The 25,085-nt window shown below is 43.4% G+C and overlaps 1 protein-coding gene across 1 annotated transcript; it reads right to left on the reverse strand.

Moving 5' to 3' along the window:
* Positions 1–23,801: 23,801 nt before the first annotated feature.
* On the reverse strand, positions 23,802–24,815 carry C2cd4a (C2 calcium dependent domain containing 4A). Its single transcript, XM_027411405.2, has one exon. It carries the CDS (start codon positions 24,813–24,815, stop codon positions 23,802–23,804), a length of 1,014 nt encoding a protein of 337 aa, XP_027267206.1.
* Positions 24,816–25,085: the final 270 nt, after the last annotated feature.

Genomic DNA, 25,085 nt, shown 5'->3' on the forward strand with positions numbered 1-25,085 from the left:
TGTATGTGAGTTCTGGGCATTCAATCCAGGTCCCCGTGCTTTTACAGCAAGCACTTTACCAACTGAGCTCTCTGTCCAGTCCCTAACTTGAAAAAAAATTGGTTTATTTATGTTTGTTTCATGCGTTTGCATGTTTGTCTGCACATATGTCTGTTCAACATGTGCATGCCTGGTGCAGGTTGAGGTCCAGAGAAGGCATAAGATATTCTGGAATTGGAGTTACAGACAGTTCTGAGATGCTATGTGAGTACTGGGAATTCAGCCAGGGTCCTCTGGAAGAGCAGGCAGTGCTCTTAATCACTGAGCCAACTCTTCAGTCCACTCCCCCAATTTTTTTTTTTTACAGCAGCAAAGAGCAGAGACTTGGGGACAGAAATGTACACAGAACCTTTGCATATGACCTTATAGCAGTTGAACATCTAGAGATGCTTCTGGAAAATGGAGAGAAATCCACTCTGTTGAATTACTGTGAGAATGTGAGATGATACATGTGGATCACTTTGTAAATAGTAAAAGCTCAAAAAGTAACTTCTATAAAGAATAAGGGCCAAAAGACAGTGTGCAGTCAGCTTGGGTTGAACTCTTTGAAGAGGCATTGTTCCAACTTTACTGTGATCGTATATATGCTCTGCCATCTAGAAATAAGGACTAGGAGCTGCACCGTGAAGAGTGGACCATGTTACATCCATGTGAGGACTCTGAGTGGACTTAAGAAACTGACTGTCCTTCAGAACACATAAAGCATGGGGGTGGATATATCCCTTGTTTCACCATTAGAGTTCCTGCTTTGTTTGTGCCTGAGTTTTAATTGGTGCCTTCTGAATAAAGAAAAAAGATATAAATAACTGAGGATGAAAGTGGAAAAGTAATTTCTTACTTGGTGCCTGTGGTAGACATTACTAGCTGGTCACAGTTCTTCTGTAGTTGATGTTGAAACTGGGTGTGACTTTTTCTGCCTTCAAACACTGCTGAGAGGCCTTCACTAATTGATCATTTCAAGGATGACAGATCAGTTCTGCTGGTCACACTTGATTAAACTGTGATAATTCCAGAAATAGAGGCTATGGAGATTGGTGAGTCAGGTGGAGATAGATATTCTGCACTCTTCTGTGCTAGAAGCATCCATCTTCATGGAATCAAACCAATGCTACCTATTATCTTTTTCATCAATGGCATAGTGCATGCAGTACAGGTACATATGCAGGGGGATCTGTGTGTGTGTGTGTGTGTGTGTGTGTGTGTGTGTGTGTGTGTGTGTGTGTTGGTGCACATATGGCTGCAGTGGACAGAAGCTGGTGCCAGGCAATCACTATTTATTTTTGAGACACTGCTCTCATTGAGCCTGGAGCTCCCCCATTAGGACAGGCTGATGGCCAGGGAACCCCAGGAATCCTCTTGTCTTCCAGAATTGGGATTACAGGTACCTACAGCTATAACTGGCTTTCAAATGTGGGTTCTGGGGGACCAGGTTCAGATTCTCACTTTGCATTGCAAGCGCTGTAGGCCATCTCCCCAACCCAGGATCTGTGTTCTAAAGTCTCAGCAGAATGCTGGTCACTGACTGTCATCTAAAGGAAGAGGAACAAGAACACACACACACACACACACACACACACACACACACACACACACCAGGGATCTTTGGGGGCAAGAACAGCCTTACTTGCCCTCAAGGCCAGATAGCTGGTGTAGAAGCAGTTTTGGCTAGATATTGATGTTGACTTATAAGCCAAATGCTTCCCATTCTTCAGAGTTCAGGTGTTTAAGCTGGAAATAAAATGAGGCCTAGCAGATCACTTCATCATTCAGATATGGGATGAGTGCTCTGGCCTTTCTGAACCTGGCTTCCAGAGCCAGAAAAAAAAAAAAAAAAAAAAAAAAAAGAGAGGCAAGTCACAGGGCCCATGCATGGAAACTGTGTTTTTAGAAGCCCAACAGGTTCCAGAGGTTAAAGGGGGCAGCTATGTGATTTACAGGAGGAGGCTGGGGAGGTGGGTGGGTCTTGAAACCATCCAGATCTGGGACTCATTTCTCAATGCCCACTACTGCACTGGTCTGAGCTTCTCATTTCTGGCCTGAATTAGCCACAGGACTTCTTGCTGGTCTCTGCTTCCACTTCCATGGCTAGTTCATCTACTCTCAGCAAGCAGTGAGAATGAGCCTCTTGCAGAAGGCTCAGGAGGCCTCTCTGCAAAACCCTTCACAGAGGGTTCTTTACTTTGATCAGTGTGAAAGCCGAATTCCTGACAAGACTGGAAGGAAAGCCTGGTATCACCCAGCCTCCACTTCCTCTTCTGCTTCCCACCTCACACATTGCTCCTGCCACCATGGCTGTCTTGCTGTTCCTCCAGCATCGAGAGATGTTTCCACAGAAGGCCCCTGTTCCAGCTGCACCCACGCTCTCCTTGCAGGTGTCAGTTGGTGCAGTCCCTGCCTCCTCAAGTCTGTGCAAGTATCAGCTTTCTCTCTGAGCTTTCCCCACGTCTTCCTTTGGCATAGCTTCCTCTCCCCTCCTGCACCTTTGGGAAATTCTCTTCCCCTGCTATTTTTTCCCTCTGGAATAGATATCACCTTTTAACACACCGTATACTTCATTAACTTACTATGTTTACTGATCCTGCCTCCCCCTGCTAGATTATAAATCCCATGAGAGCTGAGACACGTGTCTGTTTTGCTCACTGAAATTTGCTAGGGAGAATAAGAGCACAGCCTAGCACAAAACAGAAACAAAACCAGAGAGGGCTCAGAGATCAAGCTTGTCCAGTAGAATGACTGCTGTCAATCATGAGGACTGGAGTTAGATTTCCAGTATCAGTGAAAAACAAAAGAATAACAACAACAAAACAAACAAACAAACAAACAAACAAAAACTGCCACCATGGCTCATACTTGGGATCCCAGTGCTGGGGAGGCAGAGAGAGGCCATCCCCGTTACTTTCCCACTGGACCTTACTGGCCAGCTAGCCTAATCTACCTGGTAAGATCCTGACCAAAAAGAGAGACTCTATCTCAAAAAAGCAAATGAAGGGGAGCTTGAGAGTTGGCTCAGTGGTTAAGATCACTTGCTGCTTTTCCAGAGGACCTGGGTTTAATTCCCAGCATCCACATAATGGCCCACAACTATCTGTAACTCCAGTTCCAGGGGATCTGATACTGTCACAAAGACACACACACACACACACACACACACACACACACACACACACACACACACACACACAGAGAGAGAGAGGCAAAACACCAATAAAAATTATTAATTTTTTAAAAAGCAAATGAAGGGCTGGAGAAATGGCACAGCGGTTTAGAATACTGGCTGCTCTTCCAGAGGCCCTGGGTTTGGTTCCAGCAATCACATGGCAGTTACTTGTAGCTCCAGTTCCAGGGAATCCAATGCTCTCTTCTGACTCCACAGAACCAGGCACACCTGCATACATGCAAGCAAACCAGGCATACGCATAAAAATAAATAAATCTCTAAACAAAATAAAGTGTGTGGATAGCTCTTGAGGAATGGCAGCTGATATTGACCTCTGACCTCTACACACGTATACAAGAACCTCACACATGCATGCACCCACATGTGTATATATTTTAAAAAATCAGCAAAAATACATATTTCAGAAAGAAATTCCTGATTTGAGGAACTAACGAATGGCTTCAGGGCCCACTACCTTTTCTTCAACCAGTGACGCTATCTCAGCAGTTACTTTTGACTTTGAGCTCTGTATAAAGTATTTGCAGAGAAGACTCCAGACTGAGAAAATGCATCAAGAAACCAGGCTTTTCATTTCCACAGAGGGAGAGCCTGCCTTGAGGGGACCCACACCTGGTCAGAGTAGAAGCGCATCTCTCCTGACTCGTCCTTCAGGCTGCTTCATACTCACCATTTCCCAGAAGGCCCTGCTCCGTCTTCACACCTGTCTCACAGATGCTCTGTCTCACAGTTGCTCATTTCCTTGCTGAGAAGTGCTAACAGGAACCAAGCTCCCCCAAAATACCCCTCCCCACCTCTTCTAGGCTCTGATTACCGCCAGCGACAGGCTTGGAAGGCTGTGATAAGCTGGGTTTTCTATTTCCAGCTCAAGTATGATTAGACACATTAATGCTGTTGGTACTAGTAATTAACTTTCATACATTTTTTTTCAATCTGCTGCTCAGTTCCTAGAAATTTCGCAAGCATTTCTCACATATGCAAAGGTGGAGAAGGTGGTAAACACCACCATCTGGCCTTCTGGGCAGGTGGCTTACCCCTCTTCCCTTCCCTTCATTGTACCTTATGAGAAGAAACACCTGGCCAGCAGCCATAGACACATCTCTACATCTGTCTTCTTCTCCACTTTGAATAAAAAGAAGGCAAGCATGTACAAGGCTGTGGCTACTGCTTATCTCACTGAGGTATTGGAGTTTAGGGAGGGATAATTCGACACAGGTGGAACACAAACCCTCCTTCTAGGATGAGTAGTTGGAACAGAGACTCACTGGCAGTCACTGTGATCCTTGTCCAGGGTGCTATGTCCCCAGGCCTGGCAGGGCTGGCTTGACCTACCTCAGATGATCTCTGTCTGCCAAGACAGGCTTTCTTTGTCCATCAGCTCTGTCCCTTCATTCTGCTGTATTGTCATTGCTACTGATTGTATCTGCATTTACCTTGTGATCTATCTTTAAGTTACTATTTGTATTCAATTACACCTAGAGTGCAGTTGCTGTGAGACATGGGGCCTCATCTTGTTCCTGGCTGCTTTCCAATGCCTGGGAGAAAGCTGTTTGTGAGTTAAGCACATCCTTCATGCAAACACTAGCTTATAAGCCTGTGACTCATCTGGATGAATTAATTTCCAAGTCCCTTTGTCCCCACTTGCCATCATAGATCTTCCAACTCCAGGTGCATTGTAATAGCACTCCTCTGTCTTCATGGATGGATCTTGCTAAAGAGTGATGAGACCAGGTCTCAACACCAGATTTCAAAACAGACAGAAAACCAAAGCTGAGTTCACAATTTCACTAAGATGGAAAAGTGCTGATCCAGCACATGGTCTCTGGGCAGAAGACTGGTGGTGTTAGGGAAGGCTGCCAGGAAGTGTGGAGTTCAGAGACTGGCAAACTTTCAGACTCAGATAAATGGGCAGAAACAAGACTATTTTCTGAGCCTGCCATTGGCTGGTTGACTTTCAGAGGTATGCATTTAAGGGAAGCCCATCTCAATTTGCAGACTTCAAGAAGTGAAGCATCATACTGGTTGAATGGTTCATATGCCCCTGAAGGAAGGTGATGGCCCATGAAAAGGTGTAAGAGTGACTGCTTCTTATCCTGACCACAGGAAAATCATTTCTCTCTTTGGAAATGTTTTTTATTCTTATCTATCTCTTCTAGGACTCATTCAGACAGAGGCACAAAAGAGACCACAAGGACTATCTAGATCTTCACCACAGCCAATAATTGTCCTCAAAGGTGATGTTTATTTGTGAATATCTGATTGCATGTTGATAGCTGGGATTTCATTCTGTTTCCATGGTTGGAGAAATAGTTGGATGATAATCAGACAATGAATTCTCACAATGACAATATGGGACAGCAGGACTAGAGGATGCATCCAAGTTGGTAGAGTGGTCCCCTACCATGCCTGAACCCTGGTTTGCTGGTTAGTTTTATGTAAACTTGACATAAGCCAGAATCTTTGGGGGAAGAGGGAACCTCAATTTAGAAAATACTCCTAGCAGATTAGCCTGTGGGCAAGACCATTGTACATTTTCTTTATTGGTGATTGATATGAGAGGGTCCAGCTCACTGTGGGAAGTACCACCCCTGGGCTTGTGGTCCTGGGTGCAATAAGAAAGCAGGCTGAGCAAGCCCAGAGGAGCAAGCCAGTAAGTAGCATTCTTCCATGGCCTCTGTATCATTCAGTTCCTGCCTTCAGGTTCCTGCCTTGAGTTCCTGTCCCGACTTCCATGGATAATAAACTACAGGATGAAAACTGAAATAAACCCTTTCCTCCACAAGTTGTTTTTGGACCTAGTATTTATCAATAGAAGTTAGGCAATAGAAAGCTTAACTAGAACACTGAGTTACATCCCCTGTACCTCCCACAAGTCAGATGTGCTGATGTACTCTTATGGTCCCAGAACTCAGGAGGTAGAGGCAGGAAGATTAGAAGTTCAAGACCAACCTTTGATCAATAATAAGCTTGAAGCCATCCTTGGATACATGCATTCGTGTACACACACACACACACACACACACACACACACACACACAGAGACAATAATTTTAAGTAACTAAACACTTAGAAATGCATTAAAATATTGAGCATTAAAATATTGTTTGCAATATGGATTTCTTTTTTCCCTTTTTTGCAATATGGATTTCTTGTCTGTGATAAGATACTGATATGATCTGGATGTAAAATATCCCCCACAGGATCATGCATTTTCATACTTAATCCCCAGCTGTTGGTGCTATTTTGGGAGACCATGGAACTTTTGGTGGCTTGGTGCCTAGATTATATGTCTAATAAGCTGCCAAAGATTGATCCTGATGCATAAACAACCAAGGGTTTCAGTTCTGATCAGCTAAGATCAGAACAAGTGCCCACCACCAGAGGCAGAACTGCTCCAGTCTCTATGCATACCATGGCGTGGACTGGTCCCTCTAATCCGGTGCTTCTCAACCTTCCCAATGCTGCAACCCTTAAACACAGTCCCTCACGTTGTGGTGACCCCAACCATTAAGATTATTTTGTTCTACTTCATAACTGTAATTTTGCTACTGTTATGAATGGTAATGTAAATATATTTGGAGATAGAGATTTGTCCAAGTGGTCATGATCTACAGGTTGAGAACCCAGCTCTAAACTCTGAGCTAAAAACAAATCATCCCTCTCTTAAATTGCATCTGTAGGCATTTTGTTACAGAGCAGAGAAAAGTAACCAATGTGGAGGTGTTTGAAGGCTGATTCACTTCACCCTTTCTTTAAGGCAGTAAGCATGGGGTCTTCTTGAAAAGGTGGGTTTTCACTGGCAAAAAATCTTAATGCATTGGAGTTCTTATCCCCAGATGTTAGCCTCACATGTTCATGTTTGTATAAAAATTAAAGTACATGTAATGTCACTGTAGACAGCTGTATCCCATTGCTCAGATACTTCGTTGGCCATGAAGTCTCCGGTCCATAGGGATCTTCCAAATGATTTCAAGACAATAACTTCTTGTTTATAAGATAACTCTTATCTAGATGGCTCTGCTTTGATCATGCAGAGGAGCTTTGCTGTTTGTTATTGTTTGTTTTTCTGAGAGTATATCTCTTTTATTAACTGTGTAACATTATATCACATAGTTTAAAGACGAATTTTTCCTAGTTATGATCTGCAAATACCGGTTGCACTCATTACATGACCTTATGTTTTTCTTTTGTTCTCATTGGTCTTACATTTTTTATAATATAACACCAATACTCACTCACTTTAAAGTATAATCTCTTTTGTTTTCAATTTTTATTTGTGTTTTTGTATATGTATGCATGCTCATATGTGTGCTGCCATGTATACAAATGTGAGTACAAAGGCTGAGGATAACCTCAGGTGTTCATTCCTCATGCTCCATCCACTTTGATCTTCTTAGACAGGTTCTCTCACTGGTGGAGGGCTTCTAGTGTTTTGGGGATTGAACTCAGGTCCTCATGCTTGCAAGGCTAACACTTTCCCAACTGAGTCATCTTCTCATCCCTGCAATATGTTTTCTACTTAAAATGTTTTGTTTTGGGTTTCTTTTGGGGGGTCTGGGTTATGTATCTCTTCTTCCTCCCCCGCCTCTGCTTGACCCTCCCCTCATTTTCCTCTCTGTAACCCTACTTATTTTAAGCATGTGTCCCCCACCTGACCTTCTGACAGGTAAATGATTGAATTGCTTGTCTGAGGGTGATAGTCCAGGGCAGTGTCTCACAGAGCTGGGACTTCTGTAGTGACATTTACCTGTTCTCTAAAGCTCGTAACAACTCTTTTATTAGACCCCACCATTTGGATCTAGACTGGGGTTTTGTCTTGACTTTATAATTTTTTCCAGTCCAGAAGTTTTACAATCTGCTTGCACATTTCCTGATAAAACCTTGAAGGAAGTCAAATAGAGTAGGGAGACAGAGTTCCAGAAGGCTACAAAGCTGACAGATTGCCAGGTAGGCTTCTGTTCAAAGGCCTGGGCATATCAACTAAGAACAACTTTTCCTTGTCTTGTCACAAGTTCCCCACAATGATACTGTTATTCTTCTATTTTTGGTTGTGAGCCTAGCCTTTAATAGCTGAGCTATCCCTCCAGCCTGATACTGTTATTCAAAATCACAAGTTTCCCCTTTATGGAGAGTTTTAAAAATGCCCTTCTAGAAGAAGCAAAGGTCTTTCAAAAGGAAGTTGAGACTCTGATATATACAAAGTCATGAAAAATGAAACACTTCAGTCAGTCAAGTCTTTGCCAACAGTGTCTTGTGTGTAAGGCGAGGCTGTGTAGTGAGCAACTCTGCAATTCTTAATTCCAAAGTTCTCAATAAATTCATGGGACAAGACTGCATCCAGCAAAAATTTTAGGGAATCTGAGGCAAAGACTTTGTGTCTAGTTTGGGATAGTGTTATCAATTTTTAATTTACAATTTAAAAATGTGTGTGTGTGTGTGTGTGTGTGTGTGTGTGTGTGTGTGTGTGTATGTGGTACACTTTATACATTCAGAAGCCTGTGGAGGTCAGAAGAGGTAACATCTCCTGGAACTGGAGTCATAGACAGTTGTGAGCCACCACACAGGTGTTTTGAACTAAACCCCAAGTCCTCTACAAGAGAAGTAAGTGTTCTTAACTGCTAAACCATCTCTTTAGGATATGCTGCCCTTTTTAAATTGAGACTAAAGGATCTCACCATGTAGCTCTGGCTGGCCTGGAACTTACTATGTAGACCAGGCTGATCTTGAATTCACAATGATCTGCCTGCCTCTGCCTCATGATTACTGGGCTTAAAAGGTGTATCTCACCATACCCAATACTTCCAAAAAAGAAAGAGACAAAAAACCAAAAACCAAACCTTTGAAATGGGGTTCCATGTAGACTAGACTGGCCTCAGACTCACTATGCAGCCCAGAATGACTCTAATTTCTTCTCCTCACCTCTGATCCCTGGATGACAGGCAGGCATGCACCACCATACCCAGTTGACATGATGCTGAGGCTTAAACCCAGGGCCTTGTGAGTGTTAGGGAAGTATCTACCAATGGAGCCTTATCCTCAGCCCCACTCCGCTTGTTTTTTATAGGCCACTTTCTTGTATGTTCAACAGAGATAGCAAAAAAGACAATAGAAACATCTGATCCAAGACTTTCTACAGAGAGAATAACAACAGCAAAAGCAAAGCAAACAGCATAGTGAGAAGATTCATGGTAAGAATATTTACCAAAAGAGATACTTTTCCAAAACATGTCTAGTAACTTTATGGAAGACCTAAGTATAACTCTTAACCAAACTGTATTTCTAAGCCAAAAGTTATGCTTTTTTTGTTTTGTTTTTGTTTTTGTTTTTCTGAGACTGGGTTTCTCTGTATTGTTTTGGAACCTGTCCTGGAACTCGCTCTGTAGACCTGGCTGGTCTCAAACTCACAGAAATCTGCCTGCCTCGGCCTCCTGAGTGCTGGGATTAAAGGCGTGCGCCACCAATGCCCAGCCAAAAGTTATGCTTAATATATACAATTTACGTACTTGTGTTATAGAATGACTGAGAATCAGCAGTGGCACTTCAACTTTAACATGGTGTGACTGAGGAACAAATGGAATCTGCGCAAAGGGGACCAGAGGAGTCCATGTGTTGGTGTAACAATTTCCTGGAATATTATTACCAAGACAGTCTTCAAAATGATGTGATTGAATTCATCTGTAGACGAATTAAAGGGATTTCAAGATGCAAAGCCAAAGTCGAGTTTAATCAAGGGAGGGCTATGTTGTAAAGCGCTGCTTCCAGAGGAACAGTCTGCTGGTACCATTTAAGCTTTGGGGAAGCATCGAGTCCAGAGATTGGAAGGCTTTTATAGATGTTGACACGGTTACTCTGGGACACTGGCCTTGATTGGTTGGCACTCAGTGATATGTTTAGGAAGTAAAACAGCTAGCTAATTTTTTAGAAGTGACACTTGACACTGATTGGTTTGCTTGCAAAAGTAGGCTCCTCGAAGCAAGCTGTTGATTGAGTGGACAAGTTTAAAACCAGTTTTGATGACCGCTTATGACCACAATTACCTAACATTCTTTTAAGTTGTTGGGAACTCATTCCTATTTATGCTCAACCTTGACTAATATACCAATCTCAGTCTAGGTCTGCTCTCTTTCTTATCTTTCTTTCAAACATTCATTTCTTCAACAGTGCTCCATCACCTCCCCTCCTTTCTCTTCTCTTTGGTTTCTTCCTTCCTCTTCCTCCCTCCCTCTCTTCCTTCTTTCTTTCCTCTTTAACTTCCTTGCCTTTCCTTCTCTGTCCCTTTCATCTCTTCCCTCCCTCCCTCCCTCCCTCCCTCCCTTCCTCCCTACTTCCCTCCCTCCCCTTCCTCTCTCCTCCCTCCTCCCTCCCTCCCTCCTCTCCCTCCCTCCTCTTTCCTTTCCTTCCTCCTTTCTTTTTGACAGGGTCTCACTCATAGTCCAGGCTAACCTTGAACTTGCAGTCTTCTTGGCTCAGCCTCTAGGGTGTTGACACTGTAGACATGCACCACTCCAGCTGGCTTCCTACTCCTTTCCAACTCCCTGGTTCTTTTTTTCAATATCATTAAACATGATGTGTGGCTGATGTACCCAACAGAGGGGATGAGGTAATACCATGTGCATAGCAAATATACTATCCTTTTGTTTGCTTCCACTTTGAAATGTTTAACAGACACATAAACTGGTATGTATTTTTAATACTGCACATCGTAGCACATGCAGACACTGTGTATTGTTGAAGTTAGGGTATGCATAGCTGTCTCATCAGACACATACCATTTCTCTGAGGCCAGACAGTTCTCAGCCCATTCTCATAGATTTTTAAAATACATAGCACATCATCACTGTCTATAGTCACCCCGAGGCAGTAGACATGAGAGCTTCTTTCTCCCATCTAATTGTGTCTTTGTTCCCATGGACAACTTTCCCCCATTCTTCTCCTCTGAGAATCATGTTCCCACTCTCAATTCTACATGGTCACCTTTTAAAATTTCTGCTATTGGTGAGATTATGTTGTATGTGTCTGGTTTATTTCACTTAATCTCTCCTGTTTCTATTCATTTTGTTGCAAATGATGATTCCCCTATTCTTATGGCCAAATAAAATTCCAAGGTGTGTTGTGGGATAATCTTTTTCTACACTGTGAAGATACATCTCTGCCAAGGCACCTTCTGATTGATTTAATAAAGAGCTGAATGGCCAATACCGAGGTGGGAGAGGATAAGCAGGACTTGCAGGCAGAGATAGGAACTCTGGGAGTGGTAGAGATAGGAACTCTGGGAAGAAGAATTCACCAGTGAGAGGTAGAGCAAGTCAGACACACAATATAGAGGAGAGGTAATGAGCCACATGGCAGAATGTAGATGAATTATAAACAGGTTAATTTAAGTTTTAAGAGCTCTTTGGGAACAAGCCTAAGGTAAGGCCAAGCTTGCATAACTAATAAGTCTCCATGTCATTATTTGGGAGCTGGCAGCCTGAAGAAAGTCTGACTACACTGGCACATACATACTACATTTTTTCTTTATCCCTCACCAGTCTGTGCATACTCAGATTGCTTCCACCTCTTGGTAATCATGAATAGTGTTCCTATGAACATGAGTGTGTAAGTACTTTGTGAAATACTGCTATCATTCCCTTATATACCTGGTAGTGGGATTTCTAGGCAAGGTTTCATACCGTTTTTTTTTTTTTTTTTAACTAACTTACACTCCAATAGTAGTCAAGGCTTCCTCTTCTCCATGTCTTCCCCAACACCTGTTAGCTTCTCTAATTTTAGTAGCAGTCATTCTTTTTTTGAAAATTGTTTCATTTACTTTGATTTATTTATTTTTATTATATATAAATTACATTTATAAAATATATATATATATATATAATATATATATATATATATACTATGTTTTGTCTGCATGCATGCCTGTGTACCACATGTATGCTTAGTGCCTGTAGAGGCCAGAAGAGGAAGTGGATTTTCTGGAACGTTGGGTGATAGGAACTGAACCCAGCTCTTCTGGGGGCTCTTACACACTGAGACATTTCTCCAGCCCCAAATTCTTATTTGTCTATAATGAAGTTCACAAAGGATATCCAAAATCTTCCCAATACATACCCTCACCCCTCCCTTCATGCTAGCCACAGTCTAAATCAACTGTACACATGGCTCTCTAATTGCACAACACCTTCCTTGATATGTATGTTAAATAGTAATGCATTGCTCACTTTCATGATGAAACTTTAATTTTGAAAGCACAAGCCTAAGAAGATGTATTTGCATGATATCAGTTTATTCTCTCAGTAAATCAGGACTGAGTTTGATACAAAGAACTCATTACTGCCAGCTTCTTTCCCAGGCACTTCTGTGGGCAGTTTATATACCAGGAAAAGAAACAGTTGTTTCCCTTTAAAAGCCTAGTGCTGTGGGAATCTCCTGGAATCTATGAGTGTGACCCTAGTGAGGCCTCCTGGTAATGGTGGATACTAAGTCTGAACTGGCCATCTTTTGTAGCCAAGCAAAGCTTTCAGTAGTGGGACTGGGTTGCATTTAGTTGAGTTGTTGCCCACGGGAGTCCTGTGGAGATCCCTAAACAACCCAGGCTGATGCTAGGGCAGAGGGTCACTCTCCAAAAATGACAGCGGTGCTCCACATAGTTCATTGAATGTACAGAGGTTGAGTTGGTGCCTGCCTGGAGCCTTCACATCTACATTCTAGTCTCTTTGGAGCAGAAAGGTACTCTTCAGGCTACAGAAAGAAAAATCTAGACACCAACCCAGTCACAAAACCCTAGACCTACAATCTATCCTGTCTGTAAGATGTGCTGGGGCAATGGTGGTACAGAACTTGTGGAAGTGGCCAACCAGTGACTGGTTTAATATGAGGCCCACACCATGAGAGGGAGCCCATGCCTGACACTGCCTGGATGGTCAGGAATGGGAGAATTGGATAGCACAGAGGATTGGTGTCTTGTCCAGTTGTCATCAGAGAGACTTTATCTGGCAGCAGAGGGGAGTGGGTGCAGAGACCCACAGCCAGACATCAGGTGGACTAAAAGAGTCTAAATTGGAGGTCTGTTCTGGTCCCTCTCTTTGGAGCTCGGGGAGGAAAGATTGTAGGAGTCTGAGGGGAGGACTCTAGGAGAACATTGCCCAATCAATCAACTAAGCAGGGCTCATTGGGGCGCCAGCGATTGAAACAGCAAGCACAGGGATTGCAAGGGTTTTCACCAGGCCCTCTGTGTGTATGTTTGTGGGACTTCTCACAGTGGGAGTGGGTGTGTCTCTGACTGTTTTGCCTGCTCTTGGGACTCTTTTCTTCCTATTGGGTTTCCTTGTCCAGTCTCAGTATGAGGATTTTTGTCTTGTCTTGTTGTATCTTGTTTTATCATGTTTGGTTGTTGTCTCTTAGAGGCCTGCTCTTTTCTGAAAGGAAATGGAGTGGGGAGATCATCTAGGGGGAGAGGGGAGGTGAGAGGGGCGCTGGGTGGAGTGGAAGGAGGGGAAAATGTGGTCAGGATGTATTGTATGAGAGAAGGATCTATTAAAGCAAAAAGTCCCAACGGAAACAGCGTTTTCGCTGTTTGAATTGTGTTTTGATCCAGATGTGGAAATGGGATTGGATACAAGAGGGCTCTCCGGATCTCAGACCATCAGAGCCTTTCAGGAGATAACAGTGGACTCCAGCACATCAGTCACAGCAGACTTACTCCTCTCTGCTCTGTCTTACCTGCAGGAACAAAGTGAGTGCTGTGCTTTCCACAGAAGGCTCAGATCTTTACTTGCGTACCTGTTAAGTTTAGGTTTCCCCCTCCCCAGCAATCCTGTCTTTCTGTATTCACTTTGCCAAAGAATATGGCAGCCAGCCTGGAAGAGTGAGTGTATGCTATGGGCCAACACAATGTTCACAGGGTTTGTTGAAAGACTCTATAAAATTTTTTAAAAGGAAAAATAAAGTAGGAAGAGTTAAAAAGTTCAATAGTAGAGAAGCATATTAATTTGCTGTAATATTTTATTTGTATTCTGACAAAGCTTGCCTGGAGATCAGAGGGTGGAGCTAGCCACTAGTTAACCATAGAGGTCTAGGGGTCTGTACAGACAGACGGAAGTGATAAGGCTGGGTGGAGAGAGGAAGTGATAAGGCGGGGTGGAGACAGGAGCTTGGCCCTTTTCAGTCTGAGTCGCCAGAGAGGTAAAAGGTGACTGTGGTTGCTTTCTTCTCCGATCTTCTAGATTGTTACCCCAATATCTGACTCTGAGTTTTTATTTTTTAGACTAATTATGATCACACATCATTAATTATTATGAATCTTCTTCAAAGACTATGCTAGTAAAGACTTAGTGTCAACATGAGCAATTTATAAGTTATAGTCATAACGATGTGTATGTTATTAGAGCCATATGAATATATTCTCACTTAGGAGCAAAGGCTGGGAGGTAGTGGACAAAGACAGAAATATTTTAGGCCTTAGTTGAAAGGAAAGTGATTATATTTGGCAATGGCCCATTTTCAAAGTTCTGTAATAGTACAAGTTTTTATTTATTTATATTATTTTAAAATGTGTGTGTGATGTACACATATGTGATGCATGCATGTGTACACATGTGTGGCAGCCATGGATTGCCTTCCTCTATAGCCTTTTCACCTTATTTTCTTGGACAAGATCAGCCACTGAAACTAACTCACAGAGTAGCTAGACTAGAGGGCCAGAAAGCCTCCAGATCCTGTCTCTACCTCCCCAGGGATGAGATTACAAGTACATTGACTTTTTATGTGGTGGTTGGGGATTTGAACTCAGGTTCTCATGTTTGTATAGCAAGCACTTTCCCAATGAAACCCTTTGTAGTATAAAAATCAGCAATATACCAATGTAGCTAGTCCTGTGTCATGTGACAGCATGATTTGGGAGTCAGGAAATGCCATTAACTAGCAGTTCAAATATGAGGAATCCATGGCTTTCCCATCTCTCCTTTTCCATCTACAATGCGAAGATGCTGAGAAAGTCAATTTTAAGTTGATGGATGTGTTTAAGTTCTGTCCCCTGTTGTAGATTTAACTTAATGTTTGGAAATGTTTTAAGGTGTTTAAGAATAGTAAATATTCACCAAGTTTAAGGGCTTTTGTCCAGTAATTAAACTCTCAGGCCTTCATCTAGAACTCATAAAAAAGGGTTAAATAAAATAAAAAAATAATAAATTGATCTCGGCTCAAACCCAGTCTTTGTATCTTTAGTACAAAAGCTTTGGTTTACTTACTTTTCAGGACAGCTCATTCTTTCAACTGCTGCTAATTATGTCATTAATCACACAGCCAAATACTTACCAAAGATGGAGGGGCTGGGATTGTCCAAGAGTGATCAAATATAATGATAAAAATAACAGGAAATTTGACCGAAGTCTTCTAATTGTTAATTCATATTCTAACTTTGTATGCTGAGAAGTCAGGAGGTTAGGTTCCCAGCAACATGACCACCGAGGGAACCTCCCCCAAAGGAGCTCCCGTGGACTTGGGATATTTCTACAACAGTTTGTTTGGTCTCCCAAATTTAGTTCCTTTTGTAGGTTACCCTTTTTATACCCTTCCTGTGGACAAAAGTCAAGTCCACCTGGGAACCAAGGTGAAGTGTTAACCTAATTAATCTTTATCAATAAAAAAATTGGGTGTCAGGTATCGGGGTAAGAACTTGAAAGATCAGAGAAGCAGGGAGCAGCCACCAGTAGCTTTCTACCTCTACCATTCCTCAGTCCAAAAGGGCCGAGATCCCCTCTCTGCCCCACCTTACTTCCTGATGCCTCTCTATCTACAGTCCTCCAAACCTCTATGGTTAATCTAGGTCAGCTAGTGGCTAGATCTACCCTCAGACTCCAAGCAAGTTTTATTTGTTGGAACACAATCAAAATATCATACAACACCAAGGTCTAGCAGAGGACTTGTGGTCACATGGGCAAATATCACTGCCTTCGCTGGGCATCATGGTCTACTCATGAAATCCTTGTCCTGTCTTTATGGCATAAAGGAATCTAAGCCTTAGTGTGCTTATGTGGCATCTGGGATCTGATAGCAAGTATTCAAACCTTTCTCAGTTTGCAGATTTTAAGAATCCTTGATAACCAGGTATGGCAGCAGCTGCCTGTAATCACATGGGATGGAGGACTAAGAAAGAAGACCAGAAGTTCAAGGCACACCTCAGGAAGGTAGCAAGTCAGGGGTCAGCCTGGGCTACATGAGACCTCGTCTCAAGCAGAAAAAGAATCTTTACAATACTATTGTTTGGTGCCTTCATCTTCTTTCCCAAATGACTCTCATAAGTCCAACTTTCCTACTAACTCTTTTAGCTATAGGGTCCTATATGTAAGATAGCATGGGCCTAACATGCTACAAGTTTGACAAAAAAGTAGTGTGTCATGGAAAATGGAAAAAATGCAGAGTATTTATCGAGTGGCTCTGGGAGCCAGCGACTGTTCTCAGAACTTGAAATAACATTATTTCCTTTCATCCTTTGAAAATGTTTTGCAGTCATCTCGGATTCCAGAGGTAGGGGTGAGGGGGGACAATGGTGTTATTAATAGGCAGTACGTAACAGAGTTGCTGTGGAGAGGCCAGACCAACATCCAATCTGGATTGTGGATGGAGTGGTGCCTTTGACGAGTGGCTGTTGGAGACCGGCTCTGCTGAGGTGCTGTGGCTCTGATGTCAATAGACAGCTCATGTTTCTGCTCCACCAGCTGCTGGTGATACAGGAAGGGAGGATGGGATTGTCAGCTTCCTGGCAAGGGGCATCTCTATAAACCCATGTAGGTTCCTCTACCTTTTATTTAGATTCCAGGGTTTGGACTCAGGTTGTCAGGCTTCCCGGAAAGTGCCTTTCCCCAGGAAGCCATCTTGCTAGCCCTAAAAGTCTGAGATTTGACCATAAGATTACCCCCAACTTTCCATCTCCCATCTGTAAGACTGCACCAGCAGACTCCCGTATAGCAGTGAGTAGCTGAAAGAGCTGCAAGGCACCTGCCCTAAGAAGATACTCTCAGGGAAAACAAGACAACAAAGGAGATTAAAAACAAGGACACCAAGGCAAACTGAAGACTTCAGCCCCACAGCTACTGCAAACAGTAAGCACAGTGTGACTCCTCACGTAAACACAAAAGGCCTGAAGGCTCAGTTCCTATGTCTCTAGTATATTATGTACGTCTTTCAATAAAAAATACAAGATACACTAAAGACATGGGGTTGTAGGGGGTGACACATTTTAAAGAGACAAAGTAAACTAAAGATCCAGATTAGGATGTGATGTAGTTTCTATGAGCCAACGTGGAGTTTTTTATAACTCTCTTTTCGATGTTAGGGTTTGTAATGGGAGAAGTAAACAGCACTCATGCATGGGGGAGGGGGCAGTATAAGGATGTAAACCACTAAAATGTCTAAGGGAAATGTTAAGAATTTAAAACACTGAAACAGAAAGGAAGTTTTTGATGGCATCCTTGATAAACAGAGCATCACTAAAAAAAAACATCAGAAGTCCTCTCAAGCTGAAATGCAAAGGAAAGAAAATAATGAAGGGAAAAACCCAGGGCAGAAGATCCAGGAACAGTGGGACAGCTCCAGAATGGGTAATGTGAGTGACTGACCTGCTAGGAGAGACAGAAAGAGGTGGTGCTCGTGAGATATTTGTGGGGAATGGGTAAATGTTTGATGAAAAGGAACAACAGATACCAAAGATCAGATGTGTGAAACGACTGAAGACAACAAAGGATAAGAGGAAATTGTTGTTAGGGTTTCACTTATACCCCTTACTGCTTGTTGCAAAGGTTGTCAGAATCGGTGCAGAGGCAGTTTTGTGAAGCCCTAAAAATAATCGTATAAAGGAAGGTCATGAAGGAGGGGTTTATTTTTCTTCGTGACAGGATTTCTCTGTGTAGCCTTGGCTCACCTGGAACTCACTGTGACGACATAGCAATAACGACTTCACAGAAGACCTGCAGAACCGTGACCTTTATATGTAGGTCACCAGACCTTCTGTGAAGACATTGCCCAGCAATCTCTGCTTAGACTTGAACTAGGGCCACCCTTTCTATTGATCCCTGTAGCCAAGGATTGTTGTTTTGAAACACCTCATGTGATATTTCCCATTTCACCTTTAAAAACTTCCTCTTGCCTCAGCCTCCTTGGGCATGCCCATGGTTTGCTATGGCACACATGTTGCCATTTCTTGGCTGTTCCCAAATAAATATTACCCTTTTGTGAACCTCTTCTCTGTTACTCCAGGGTGATGTCAACAGTGTGGATCAGCATAATGTTACTAGAAAGTGGATTCAGTCTGCTTCATGACACGTGGCAGTAGTCCTAGCACATGGGGGACAGAGGTGGGACAGTCAAGGAGTCAAGGTTATTGTTGGATGCATAGTAAGTCTGAAGTCACCCTGGGCTACATGAGACCATGAGATTCTGTCTCAGAAAAAAAAAAGTGGGTTATAGTTAGTTATAATTCATACTACATACACACAGACTAAGCAAATGATGAGAAAAATTATAAATATAATTGATATGCTAAGAGGGAAGAGAAAAATAGTCACATAAATGCTTAATTAAAACCTGAGACTGGGGGAAAAGAGAAAAGGAGAGGGGGTGGGGGAAATGTCAAACACAAGAAACAGAAAACAGTTCAAACAGGTGCATGCTTGAAAGAGTCTTGGCATTTCCATTCAATGGTCATCTTCAGCAGTACAAAGGAACAGACCATTGATGTGGGAAATGGCATGGATACACTGCATAGCACCTGTGTAACAGGAACCATACCTACCAAAAAGAATACTCTGCTTTTCCATGCACATAAAATCCCGTAAGTGCAAAGTCATTTACCATAGCGATTTCTTTTACAGTTATTATAAAGTGAAAATTGGAGATAAAAATTAAAGATAAAAACCTGAGATAACCACAGGTGACCATGACACATTGCTACTGTTCACTTCCTGTCTTGAAAAGGCCACTTAACTTCCTGGTCCTGCCTTTTCCTCTCCTGAGGGCCTTTCTTTCCCTTGACCCAAGTCAGCCAGGGAACTCCATGATCCATTCCAGCTGAATGTGAACCATGCCTCTTGAACCAACACTCTACTCCTTTGGACATCTGACCTCAACATAGACAAAATTCCTATAACAATTTATAGTACTAGAAAGCAGATGATCAGCTTCTTGCACTGGGAGATAGGCAGTAAAAGGAGGAGGAAGACAAGGATCACTATGAAGCATCAAGAAGTTGTTTGGAGCAATCGGTTCATCATCTTGTAGAGGACCCAGGCTCAGTTCCCAGCACTCATATTAAGTAGCTCACAACCACCTGTAACTGCAGCTCCTGGTGGATCTGGCTCCCTCTTCTGGCCTCTGTGGCCAACTGCATACATGTGGTGTACATACAGACATATGGGTACATACACATATGTAAAAATAAATTTATGAAAAAATATTAAAGGGTGGGATGGGGAAAAAGGGTGCTGATGTTTCTTGCTGGGCTGCAGGGGCCTGTAGCTTCTTGGAATAAAGCACAATCTTGTCTCTGTGGTTTAAATGTCTTAATATGCTCAAAGAAAACCTTCTAGACAACAAAGTAATATGCCAGTTTAAATGAATTTTGTTACCTCATTTTGCAAAGACAATTCATTTAACTCTGCAAATATGAGCTTTGGTGTGACTTGAACTTTTCTAAAAGATGACTTGAGTCTGATTTTTCTTTTACATGTCACCTCAGCAATTCACAGTGACTCCCAGGGCATAGGTGAGAATACCAGATTTGGGCAAAGCATCTTGAAATACAAGGGAAAGGTGGTCTGTAGGTGATCTCCATGATATTAAGGCAAGAGAAATACAGAAGAGTAAAAGGTGTCCAAATTTGTTCAGGCATATGCAACTTTAAGTCCCTGGGACCGATGCAGCCACATTCTACCAAGGCTAGCTATAAATGCAAGACAGTAAACCTACTGAGAACATGACTGTGATAACTCGGTTGTGCACTTCTTGAGTATGAATGCTGTAGAAGATAGTGCCATTTTGCAATGTCTACACATTGACTAGGTGGTCCATTAAGGTACCACTTTCCCAGTCAATCTGTGAATACCCTGTCACTAGTTGGAAGTATTCTCAGTTGAATTCTGGTCTTCAAAGAGTATCTTCTGCCCCTAGAGTTGTAAAGTCAACATAAAACAAACAGGAAATTAATCTGAAATCTCCTACTGTGCTTATAAATCCAGCTTTTATGATTTTTTTGGTGTGGGCATAGCAAAATTTTATTAGCTGTGAATCTTATCATGGGCTTATAACAGCCATGACATCAGTTTGAAAGAAGGTCTCACTCTACTCAAACTGGCTTTTGGGGACATTAGTGGATGCATGACTTTTCTCATTGTTACTGAATGCCTCAGCAAAACAACTGGAGGACTCCTGGCTCTGTGGTACAGACCATCATGGTGGGAAATCTCGGAGGCAGGAGCTTGAAGCAGCAGTTCCCATTGTGTCGTCATTCAGGAAGCAGAGAGATGAATGTTGGTGCTAAAGCCCATTTTCTCCTTTCCATTTGGATCCCAGCCTGAGGAGGTTGCTTCCCTCACTTTGGTTATATAAGTAGTTTGAGATGGACAGGCTGAACTATAGGAGACACTATTTCAAAAAGAAAAAAGCAAAAAAGAAAGAAAAAAGAATACAGAATTTTGGATTACCCAAGATGGTCTAACAAGGTGAGAGCCACGAACAATCCCTGGAGCAATCCACTAGAGGGCAGTAAGTACAAACCAAATTTAACTTTGCCCCTGGAAAAGACTAATGGTATGGCAAAAAAAAAAAAAATAATATATATATATATATATATATTATATATACAAATATGGTTTGCTAAATGTAATTCAAATTTATTCAGTGATGAGAAATAAATGTGTGCAAAATGTCTCTCTTTTTGGAATTAGTGATGTGGGAGTCCACGAGGCTAAAAGACAAAAGAATTAATTCTGGTTTTAGCTCTTATAGTAATGTGATTTGAAACAATGTAATATTTGCCATTCTGATACACTCTTAAGATATGACATTGCTGCACAAAACAATACTGGAATTCCATAGTTCAGTTATTTACTTTTTTATTATATTTCAGTCTTTTAGAAATCCTTCCAAACTACAGTCTTGGGCTTTAGGTCAACCATAACTTTAATTGACGGAGATTCTGGTTTAGAAGTACCCAACAGGATTTCTTGGAGAGTTTAGGACATTCAAATATATTAACTCACCTTTTGGGAGGAAATTACCTAATAAAGTGACATGCTTACATAAAGCAAGGACAGAGACAGTATCACTATCTAGAATAAGGACTAGTTATACCTCAACCACTAGTGCAAAGAAAACAGAAACCCCACAACAACATGTCACAGACTAAGTTGTTTTCACTTTTTACTTTCATCTTAGGAGACCTCTAAAGTCACGAAAAGTTTATACATTAAAAACAACAGGAGCCAGCCTGTTAATCCCAAACTTTAATCCTTTAAACCCGACGCTGTAGAGGCAGAGGCAAGCAGATCTCTGTGAGTTTGAGGCCAGTCTGATCTACAGAGTGAGTTCTTGAACAGCCAGGATTACACAGAGAAACCCTGTCTTGGAAAACCAAAAACCAAGCAAGCAAACAAATAAAAATGAAAACAAAACAAACAGAAACCAAAACCACCACCACCATCACCACCAAAAACAATTGGCTTGAAGGTCCAGAATTCTGTAAATAGGGAAAAGGGCATAAGTCAGACAAGAGCTACTCATGAGGCCCACAGCAGTAAGTTTTTGGAAGCAGGTGGTTTAGACTATGTCAATAACTTTCCAATGGTCGCTGCTGTGAATCCTCACCACAGTAACCTGTATTCAGTTTGAGATGTATCAGAAACAAAAACTCTTTTCTAAATAGCATTTTTTTTCACCAGCACCCATAGTTAAAACTACCAAGTCAAGTAGCAACAGAAACCATTTCAGTTTGATAATGTTGCCACACTTACACTGTATTGTATACTTTGATGTCTTCTACCCCTGCTTTGGATATGTTTTCCACTTACATGAATGCTTGGTAGTGAGTGTGAGGGATGCAGGAAACTCATCCTCAAGACACAGGAAAGCTTATCAGAAGCTGAGGTGGAACACTGTTTTGGGTGCTCTCCAGACTGCTGGCCCTGGCAGCTTAGCTTGACCTGAGTTAGTGAAATTGAGGTTCTGGACCCTGTGAGCCTGAGGTGGGTCAGCGTTCTCCTCAGTCTCAGACAGATGTCATACATCACTTCTTTTTCTGATGAAGTGACGAATATGATTTCAAACTCGTAGCCATTTTCAGACAAGTTGCAAGATCTCATCACTTTTGGATGAGCATTTCATTTTGTTCAGGCAGGGTCTCATGTAACTTAAGCTGACTTTTAACTCCTTATGAAGCTGAGGATGGCCTTGAACTTCTTATCCACCTCCCAGTATTGAAATTACAGGTGTGAATTAATAGGACTTAAGGTTGTGCAATTCTGGTGATAGAAGCCAGGGGTTTCTTGTACATGTCAGGCAAGCACTGGACCAACTGAGCTAGACCCCCATTCCAGGCAAGCATTTTAATGATGTCCTGCATTCAGACCCTGCCTTCTCTTTATTCTGTGCCTCATCTGCATGATGGGGAGAGTTGTTCCTCCTATTCAAGGCTACTCTCCGAATGAAACAAGTTAAAATTTGTAAAGCTATTATAACTGCTACTTAAATATTAAAAATGATTTCCACATCTTTATTGGATTCCCAGCACACAGATCTTAGGAAATGAGTGGAGTCCCTACTTGAAGACATTTCTTGCTGACTTTTTATTAAAAATGATTGAATTACGTTATTTATGTGTGTTGGGATGACGTCACGCCGGAGGAAGGCTTATGGGGATTTTCCCTCTCCATCATGTAGCTGTCACAATCCTCACTAGACTCGAATTCAGGCGACGAGGCATAGCTCAAAGCACCTTTTACCTACTCAGCAATCTTTCCAGACTTTGGCCTTTCTTACCAACATCTTAATGCTATATAAGTAACTAACACTGTGAGTCTCAAAAGATAACCATGGAATGAACGAACTTTTTATATGAGGCTGGTCTAATACTGCATGACATTAACTATCTTCCAGTTCGAGTGTATGATACACATGAAATATAATTGCTGTCTATAGTGGGAAACAATGCCCAATACTACCCCATCACTCAATGGGAATTTCAAGGTGTTTGCCCATTCAAAAAGAAGTTACAACGGTTACTGTGATAATCCAGGATCATCTCTGACAGATTGGTTTGAAGCAAAGACCTGATTAGAAAAATGAAGACGTGTTTATTTTGTGCAAACGGCTGCCAGTGCCCAAGAGCCAACAGGCTGTGAGTAGTGTGCCAGGATAAGGCTACTCTCAGGATCCAAGAGTTGGGAGTGTCTCAAAGACAAGTGACCTTGAAGGTTCAAAAGCCAAGAGTCTGTGAGTGTTCCTGGACTAAGAGTCAAGACTGTCTGCAAATGTCCCAGGGCCAAGAGTGTGTGTATCACGAGGCCAAACGACCTTCAGTGTCCATGACCTCACGGAATCTGGGCTCAGAGGAGCAGCAGCGAGCCCAGTAGCAGCTCGCCCTGGCCCAGCGGCCGTCCACGCTCCAGCCCGCGGCCCTTGCTCTCCGCCTTGATGCGCACTGACAGGCGGCGCAGCTGCTCCTCCGAGAGTCCGTCGAAGCAGCAGTCCTGGTCCAGGGCGGCCTTGCGGCTGCGGCGGAGAACACTGGCACGCTGCTGGCCCGATTGCTGCAGCACCAGGCTGAGGCGACAGCCCAGGGCGCGGGGTTCGAGTGCGGCGGCCAAGCCCTCTGCGCGCAGCAGGCGGAGGCGGAGACAGGCGCTGCGCGGACAGTACTCGGCGGCCAGGCGCAGCGTGCAGTCCCCGCGGCCCAGAGCCACGCTGGCCTCGGCTTGCAGGAGCTCGGGGCGTGGACTCGCAGGGACCGCGGACGAGCAAGAGGCGGCGCGCTCATGCTTGTCGCGGGAGGACGAGGAGCACGCGCCGGTCCGACCTCGAGGCATCCTCAGAGCGCGGCTCAGCAGCCCATCAGGGGCGCGCAGGAAGCAGCGTCTGCGGGGCACAGGAATAGGTGGCGGGACCGCGGCGGCATTTGGGTTGCGCGGCAAGGAGTCCGGGACTCGGCGCGGACTTCCGTAGGTTTGTGAGCGGTGGCGAAGCCCGGACACGAGGACTCTGGCACCTGGGTGGCCGAGGAAGAGCGACTCCTTTCGGCGTGTGTGCGGGCTCTCGAGCAGCGCGCAGAAGCCGTAGGCGGTGCGTGCGCGGGGCAGGTGCGGCAGCGAGAGCGCGGCCTGGGAGCGCGGGTCCCAGTCGGTGCGAGCTGCGTGGTCTTCTGTCTCCGAGTCTGCAGCCCAGGCATCGCTTAGCGCAGCCCAGGAGGTGCTAGGCTCCAGCCTTGGTGGGATGCAGAACTCTGGAATGCGGTCAGGAGTGAGCACGTTCATGCACGCAGCAGACGAATGAGCTTTGGTGCGGCGGGCTCGCCCTGGGAGAAACCCGTCTCGGTTCCTTAAGAGCTGCTCCAGACACCACATCTGGCCTCTGGTCCTGGAACCTGGTGATTCTCTGTTTGAGGCTGCCTGAAATATACAAAGGCACACCTGTCAGAGGCAGCCTGCATGAAAATGGGAATTTCTGTCCCCTTTTTTGACTTAGTCCTGTCCAGACCGTTACAAGGCAAAGTGCATCCCTCACTCCCGTTGCAAACTGTTTTTAGAGACTGAGAAGCAATCGTTTTATCACCCGCCCTGTCTCCAGTTGGCTGTCATGTAATTTGCAGCTTGCTGCAGTCTTCTCCATCCTCC

Source organism: Cricetulus griseus, chromosome 4, assembly GCF_003668045.3.
Source record: "Cricetulus griseus strain 17A/GY chromosome 4, alternate assembly CriGri-PICRH-1.0, whole genome shotgun sequence".
NCBI lineage: Eukaryota > Metazoa > Chordata > Mammalia > Rodentia > Cricetidae > Cricetulus > Cricetulus griseus.

Coding starts and splice junctions, on each gene's coding strand:
- C2cd4a (XM_027411405.2), bottom strand. CDS start 24,815: ATGTGGTGTCTGGAGCAGCTCTTAAGGAACCGAGACGGGTTTCTCCCA.